This window comes from Carassius auratus, unplaced genomic scaffold (assembly GCF_003368295.1).
Source record: "Carassius auratus strain Wakin unplaced genomic scaffold, ASM336829v1 scaf_tig00025406, whole genome shotgun sequence".
Classification (NCBI taxonomy): Eukaryota; Metazoa; Chordata; class Actinopteri; order Cypriniformes; family Cyprinidae; genus Carassius; species Carassius auratus.
Window position 1 is genome coordinate 28,304 of NW_020525416.1, and position 8,534 is coordinate 36,837.

General features: G+C 36.0%; 1 protein-coding gene across 1 annotated transcript; it reads right to left on the reverse strand.

Moving 5' to 3' along the window:
* Positions 1-1,490: 1,490 nt before the first annotated feature.
* Positions 1,491-7,800, reverse strand: LOC113078347 (oxidized low-density lipoprotein receptor 1-like). Its single transcript, XM_026250672.1, has 10 exons — positions 7,641-7,800; positions 7,244-7,567; positions 6,998-7,125; positions 6,475-6,581; positions 6,297-6,365; positions 3,314-3,477; positions 2,430-2,542; positions 2,245-2,351; positions 2,060-2,142; positions 1,491-1,567 (listed from the first exon to the last, which is right to left on the reverse strand). Exons 1-10 carry the CDS (start codon positions 7,798-7,800, stop codon positions 1,491-1,493), a joined length of 1,332 nt encoding a protein of 443 aa, XP_026106457.1.
* Positions 7,801-8,534: the final 734 nt, after the last annotated feature.

The following is an 8,534-nucleotide window of genomic DNA, read 5'->3' on the forward strand; positions in this document are numbered from 1 at the left end:
GATAACAGGATTCGGTTTACAATGACGCAGGGATAGTTCAAGTGTGAAAAATCCTAAAATTCATCTCAAGGTGTTTTTTTTTCTTCTTCTTTCATTCCACTGTAATTCATGCAGTAAGTGGACATCAGTAATCATCTCACAATTTTCAAAACAAAAACAAGTTCTGTGGGAATGGTTCCTTAGCACTTTACAGTATGTTGCATTACAGCTGAAAAGATTCCTGTCTTGGCTGGGATGTGTAAATAAGAAATAATTATAAAATTGTCCATTGAGTCCATTTAACTCTGACTAACATAAAAAAAGGAATATCCCAGGAGAACATTAATGCAGCATAGCATCATCACACCCTGAGTGCTTAAAATGTAAAATGTGGATGCAACACAACAGCAAGACTTGTTAATGTATGTGTTGTGTTGATCCCTGTTAAATACTTATCATCATCCAAACCTCAACTAGCCTGAACGCTTGGAGCTGCTGGAAAACAGTGTGATGTGAATTATTGAATATCTTCAAGTTTTCACCTAAAAGGAAGAAAATTGTGGTCTTGAGAATAGAGAGAAAGTTACTGACATGAAGACCCGTGCAGATACTTCACTCCTCCTGGCACTGTTTGACAAGTCCATTTTTTTTATGCTTCTTCAAGGTTTAGCTTATGTATAAAAACTTTTCCACGATTTTCTTCTAACCTCCACCTCTGTGAAGTTTAGTTAACGATGATGTCCACATAAAAAAAAAAAAAAACTACAGCGCAATGTATGTTGAATAAAAGTTCTGCAGCATAGATGTTGAAAGAATCTTTATTGTAAAGATCTCTCTGAAAACACAATGTCTGTTACATAATCTGGTGTCTTTGTCATGTTAGAGATGATCTTGATTTGAAACTGTTCTATCTTCATCAAACACAAGTGAAAGCATAGCACAGTAGAGCAACTGAGAGAAAACACCAACTCCAGCTTGAAAGTAAAATTTGAACTTTATTTGTATATTTCATATTATACAGCCATAAAAACATTGGCATATAGGAACAACTCTAAACTGAGCAGTTATCATATGCTTACAGAACACAATATTTAATTTTAGCAATCTTTTATAATACGTTTACATCCTTTTTTAAAAGCTTGAAAAGATGGTCACCATTTATTGCTATTATGATCAAGTACGAGCAAGTTTTTGTAAAAAATTCTCAGTGAAAAACAAAGAAGGGCATACAGAGTTAAACCAACATCAGGTTGAGTAATAATGAAAGAATTGTAATTTTTTGGGTAGACTGTTTGTGTTCTTTGTATGGATGACGTGAACACACTGCAGCTGCTCTACAGTTTCTGTTCCTCACACAATCGATCCCTGAACACCACAGACGTGTGAAATGTGCAAACTGTGATATTTTTACCTATTAATTCATTTTATCATTGAAGTGAAAGTGATTACCTGTACACTGAAGCAGCTGGTGTGTGTTTGTCTTGGTCTTGAAGTCATGATCTCTCATACTATCACAGATATCCACCATCATCTCCAATGTCTCTGTCCATGTCCTGAAGCTCAGTCCTGCTCACACTCTCATAAATACCTTCAGGTATCTCTAGCATTTTGTAGTCAGACATTATAACACTGAATCTTGCCTTGTTTAGTTTGGCTGCTCTCCATGTCTTTCCTATCCTCTTTGGGTTACATGTCTGACGCTCTAATCATTAGGCCTCAACTGCCTTAGAATTAGCAGAAAAACAAGTGAGATGCCTTACAAACACTTTATTAGATTATATAGCTTGATTTTCACCATAAAATGATTTGTACAATGCAACCTCTAATGATAATCAGACTGGCGATTTTGTGGCCTTGAGATACCGACGAGCCAGAATGAGAAAATACAACACTGGATCCTTGATGAACAAATAACTGAAGAGTAAGAGCATACTAATAGCAAAAAAACTAAGAGCGTAATAATCAAATATCCAAATTAGAAACAGAGCTAAACTGATAAATATGTCAAATCGCCTCTTGTCGGCCCCTTCAGTGGTTTACATTTTTTTCTTCTCACAAATCCAATTATTTTCCTCTGTACATGGACGATCAGCCCATTGTCCTGCAAATGTTACAGCACAGTTCTCTCCTCTATATCCATTGGGCTCACCATACCCCCAGAACCTGAATCAGCAGATCAGCATTAGATGTACAGTGCTGCTTTCTGAGACTGACTGTTGAAATCATTTATTAAACAATGATCAATTCAATCCATTGATTTCTCACCCAGAAGTCAGTGTGCTGCCATCAACCCATTTCCATCTGCCCTCCAGATCACTGTCAGTCAGACCAATCCAGACTCTATTATAACCAAACAAGTTCCTAAATAATTGCTGAAAAGATGAAATTCTGATAAGGACTTTAAATATACAGCACGTCTGAAGCAAGCACACACAATATCTTTCACTCACTTGTTTCTCTTTATTGTTTATGGTGATCAGATCTGCTCTTCTCTCCATACAGTATTTTCTGCTCTCAGTCCAGCTCTTCCTCTCAGAAGAAAAATAGTAAAGACAGGATTTATCTGTAAACAAAAATAGTCAAACTATCAACATTTCATTCTCTTCCACACTACACAACTTGTTTATACCCAAGATTATACATTTACATTTATTCATTTAGCAGATGCTTTTATCCAAAGCGACTTACAAATGAGGACAGTGGAAGCAATCAAAAACAACAAAAGAGCAATGATATATAAGTGATATAACAAGTCTCAGTTAGCTTAACACAGTACACGTAGCAAGGGATTTTAAATAATATAATAAATAAAAAGAAAACACATAGAATAGAAAAAGAATAGAGCAAGCTAGTGTTAGGTCTTTTTTATAGTTGAATAATAAATGAAAAGGAAATAGAATTCAAAAAGATTAGAAAGGTAGTTAGATTTATTTGTATTTTTATATACAGTACATGACATGATGTTAATGTTAAATGTTTGTATAGTTGTGGTCAGGATTACCCATTTCACCAAGACGTTTCTGTAGGTCATCAATTTGTTTCCTTAGACTATCATTTTTGAATAATAATTCTTTATTTTCAGCTGTAAAGTCTTTGATTGTGGTTAGTAGCTGGTCTCTCTCTTCTGTGAGTTTCGTCTCGTTTGTATTCTTTGTATGGATGTGGACACACAGCACTATGACTGCAGTCAGCAGAAGAACACACAGCAGCACCAAACACACTACGGCTGCTCTGGAGCTTCCTGAAGATGACAGATGTGAAGATAGATGTTTCTTCAACACTAAAATGACTAAAACGTGTTTGTTTGTTGTTATAATGAAATGAGTCTCAGTACCTGTGCGTCGAGGTGTTTGGTGTCTCTTGGTGTCCGAGTTCTCTTTTTCTGTCGTGGCATCATGAGCATGCGCATTAGCATAGATATTCATCTCCTCTTCATCTTCACACATCGCATGTGTCCCAGGAATGTTTATATTGCCGTAATAAGACATATTCAGTCTGCTGGCGTTAAATGTGAAATTATTAGAAGTTACTGCTTCTAGTGGTCTACACTGCACTGAACTTCTGCTTTTGAGCTTTTTCTTTTTAAATGCACCACTGTGGCCAAGAGCAGGTGACATCTTCTTGAGGTATTTTTGCTGAATAATTTTTCTTGTGCTAATTTTTTTATTTTTTTGCGGTTTATTATGAGAAGTTATTTTTTCATATACTCCCTTATCAAAATTACACTCTTTGTGTAACAAACATATCGGTTGAGAACAATAGTAGTTGCTTTTGGTAACGTGAATGAGCATTTTTTGAATTGAATGTTTTTATAGTCTACACAGTATTGTGCATTTGTTTAGGTTTGGAGAATGACATGCCATTACAATCCCACCTTTCTTAGTCATGTAAAAAGTACTACTAATGCTACTAATTGTGTTTCAGAACCTAGTGAGTTAGGGTTAGGGTTAGGGTTAGGGTCTAGTGGCAGCATCCAGCTGAAAAGGAACCTTATACATGACTTGACACAGTTTTCATGAAATAGAAATATTTTTTTTAGTTAAGGTGTTAGGCCTGTATTATTAATTGATTGATTGATTTTCATTTAATTACAGACAAATTACAACTTCTTTTAATGCTGAATGTTGTTCCTGTATTAGTCTGTGTAGTATAGCACCTTTTCTAATTTTGCCACTCCCCTGCAGAGTTTAGCTCAATTCTTGATCAAACTCACTTACCTGTGATTTTCTAGGGATCCTGAAGTCCTTGATAAGCTGTGTTTGATTAGGATTGGAGCTAAATTCTGGAGGGCAGGAATACAGAGTTAACATTGGGAACATATACAGTCCCATCATGCAGTGCCATAATAATGTCTAATGTGAACATTGGGTAGTGATAGTGACAAGCATGGCTGGCCTAGTTGGCTATTCATGTTTTTCATACCCATATAACAGTTGGAACAAAGTAAAAACAGACAATAACTTTTAATTTCAGAATGTCATCATCTTCAGAGTTTCAATGGAGTCACTAGAGTCACTAGTCACTATTTTTTCTGTCCCGAGTTGATATGATGAGCACATTGTTTCGATTTTTGTGTCTAAAGGAAGCAAGTTACTTGATTAAGGTATTGATATTACTGTGCCTTTAAGAGTGCACCTTAAGCCGGGTTCAAGCTACAGCACATACTACACAACACAACGCTAAAGAGTTGAGCACTCACCATTCCTGACCATCAGCAAAAATATGTTTTCTCACATAAATTCTTGCAAGAAATTACAGAGATTATTGACCATTTCTTCAAGCATGAACGATCAACTGGCCCTTCAATTGGTCTGTGCAGTTATTTTATCCAAAAGAAAGAATAAACTACAACAAAAGAGAATATGGCAGAAACAAATGGCTGTATGATTGCAGCCCCAATTTTCACTCACAAACAGTTTTTGTGAAATGGTTGACAAATGTCCGAAATTAGAAACAAATCGGTGTTTGATCACGAAAGTGACAATCTCGCAGTAAGAATGATCAAAGTTGCGATCTGAGATAATCACAGATGACTGTAAAATAGTTGGCATGGTTATTATCTAGACCTGTCGGTGATTCAAAATCCTGCTGTGTAAAATGAGTGCTGCCTAAAAATTGTTGATGACCTACAGTCAAGCGGCAAGTTTGAGGAGGAGTTATTTCCTTATCACTTTGAAAATGAACTTCTGAAAATCATGCAGTGTGAGCTCAGCATTAAGGAAAACAATTAAAACATTTAGAGGAAATTAAACTAATAAGTCATGTCTGTCACTAAGAGTCATTTCCTTAAATAACATGTCTAGCACAGCATATTTGTGCATGGCATAATGTCCTAGTGCAATATTAGCATTAGCAGGAGATGCCAGCAGATATCAGGTCATGTCTCTGTAGAAGTAAGCATTGAACTTTCCCTAAAGTTCTACTGCCTCAAGCAAAGCTATAGGAAATGTCTTGGAAGTGATTATTAGCCAGATTTAGCCATTAATCTAGTGCTAACATTAGTCTGTTCTTTCTATTGTGAGGCTGCAGATGCTGCTAAAATTGTAGGGTTGTCTTGGGGAAACATTACAATAGTTAGAAATAGCAAATCTGCAGAATGCAATGTGGTGAAGGAGTTAAAGTGAATAAAGTGCACCTTAGATGTGATGCACCACACAGTAAGTGCATCACAAAATAAATATCAGTTTCCTCTCAAAGAGAGGCAGAGTGGATGGAAATACCAATGCAGCTATAGGAGGAAGTGGCTGAAATAAAAAAAGACCATCTTTCAGAGTCACTTTCAGATAACTACAGACATGAATTTCAGAAGGTGTCTCTATATTGTCATAAGTAACACAGATGTAACCAAAAACCCGTAAACTATTCCAACACTTGCTCTTTAAAATTAATTTGAAGGGTCTTGAATTTAATAATTTTTTTTAAATGTGTGTCCCCATCACCCAGGCCCAATGGTTGCACTTGTGCTTTCCCTCAGTTGACTTAAGCATCTGCTAAAGGGTTAAATGTAAAATGATCACAGCATCGTACTTCCTCTATATTAGTCACAGTAATGGACAACATCAGATACATACACACATTGAAATAAAGAACGAAATAACGATTAAATACAAATAAAGTGTATTAATAGAACAGATTTATTTAGGGTATCTATTTATTTATTTACTGCGTAAGACAATAAGTGAATATAAAAGACAAGACAGAAAAAACTTTTTTTTTTCTCTCTTCATAATTTACATCATAAAAATGTATTTATTACTCATTTAAAAATTTTCTTCTCACAGATCCACTTAAAAGCATCATTACATGGATAATCATACCACTGTGATGCATAAGACACAACACAGTTTTCTCCTTTGTGTCCATTGGGTTCTCCAGATCTCCAGAAGCTGAAAATACAGAACAGAGTTATGTTCAGTGCTGCTTTCGGTGTGATATGGTACTGACTATGAGAATTATTAATTAGATAATAATCAGTTCAATCCATTGATTTCTCACTCAGATTCAAGTCTGCTGCCATCAACCCATTTCCATCTGCCCTCCAGATCACTGTCAGTCAGACCAATCCAAGCAAAACTACCATCAGACATTTTTGTAACAAGACCCTAAAAAGAGGAAACATCTGCACTGTAATCTGAAAATGCCAAAAATCCGTTGACTTCACGTGGACATACTTGTATATCCATCTGAAGCAAACACACACATACATTGGGCTTTTGTGTTTTATGAATACTTTCCATAGACATGATTTTTAAACCGTACAAACTTTATTTTCTGTCTTACCCTTATTTACTTTCTTACCCTAACCCTACCCCGAAACCTACTCATCACACAAAACTTTCTGCATTTTTTTGTTTTTTAAAGAACTTCAGTATGGACAAAAAAATAAATAATAATAAAATAAAATGTCCCCACACAAAATGACTGGTATTACTATTTGGCCCCCCTGATGTAAGGAATACCAAGTACACACAAACTTACATGCAAACAGAAACACACACACAGAGTATCTTTCACTCACTTGTTCCTCGCTGTTGTTTATGGTGATCAGATCTGCTCCTCTAGCCTTACAGTCTTGTCTACTCTCAGCCCAGCTCTTCTTCTCCAAGGAAATTATGTAAAGACTGGACTCATGGTAAAAACATCCACCTGTTAACATAAGCAGTTTAAGTATTAGGACTTTATTCTCATCCACACTGAATTACATAACTTCTTTATAACAGGTTTTAGTCAAAGTTTGTATAGCTGTGTTGTAGTTCATAATTACCCACTTCATGAAGATTTTTCCACAGGTCATTGTTCTCCTGCTCTCTTTGTTTCATTACAACATCATGCTTGAATAATAAATCTTTATTTTCAATGGTCAGGTTGTTGTTCTGGATCATTAACAGATATTTCTCTGTTTTGTAATCTTTGAGCGTGGTTAGTAGCTGGTCTCTTTCTTCTGTGAGGTTGTTAATCTTGTTTAGTAGCTGCTCTTTCTCTTCTGTGTGGACACACAGCACTATGACTGCAGTCAGCAGAAGAACACACATCAGCACAAAACACACAGCAGCTGCTCTGGAGCTCCTGATCTTCACGGAATCACTTCCTGAACAACGCAGGCATGATGTTAAATGAATGTGCAAATTTTGACATTTAATCAAAGAAACGAATGTGATAACCTGTGCGCTGAAGTGGTTGGTGTGTGTTTGTCTCCGTCCTAAAGTCATGATCTCTCACATAATCTGCACTCTCATAGATATCCACAGTCATCTCCACTCTCTCTCTCTTCATTCCCTCAGTCTCAGTCCAGGTGACATCGTCATAAATAGTATCAGACATCTCTGCTTTTTTTTTTAAAGCCCAAGACTAATATTCTGTGATGATGTTGAATGTTCTTTCTGTGATATTCAGATCACAGACTTAATAAAATAATAACTAAACACAACGGAACTAGCATGCAGTAAATGTGTGAGAAGGGGTAAAGCCAGAAATGTTTAAGTGGGTGGGCCAATATAAAACAGTGTGGCCAAAGTGTAGCGTATGATTCAAAGAACAAAGATTCAATACACAATACTTCTAAAGCATTGATTTACATTAATGTTTATATTAACATGAACTAATACATTCTTAAAATGTCTGTTGACATTTGCACCTGAGCTCACATTAACAATGATTGATAAACACTTGTAACATATATTTCATTGTAAAGGAAGTTTATTGTAAAGCATTACCACAGGTTGAGGCAATGGGGCTTCGCAGATGATTTCATAAGTGTATCTGTTAGTTTGCGTTCAAAGGTGAGTACACATCGAGGACCACAGAAATGTGTGCAGCTACAAATATGCAGTTTGTTGTGGAGAAGAGTATCTAGCACAATGTTTATGTGCTTCTTTCCATGAAGGACGCATTTGTTTGGCGGATCAAAGACTGTACCTATGCTAATAAGATGCTTCAAACATGCTCGGTTCAGAAGTTTCCAGTCTATAAATCCATCACCTACAGGTGGTCGGTTGGGTTTAATTTGAAGACTGTTTGGTTCAGATTAATTGCTAAGAATTTTACTTTTTAAAGAA

Coding starts and splice junctions, on each gene's coding strand:
- LOC113078347 (XM_026250672.1), bottom strand. CDS start 7,800: ATGTCTGATACTATTTATGACGATGTCACCTGGACTGAGACTGAGGGA. Junction 7,568..7,640: donor CCAACCACTTCAGCGCACAG/GTTATCACATTC, acceptor TGCGTTGTTCAG/GAAGTGATTCCGTGAAGATC. Junction 6,366..6,474: donor GGCAGCAGACTTGAATCTGA/GTGAGAAATCAA, acceptor CTGTATTTTCAG/CTTCTGGAGATCTGGAGAAC.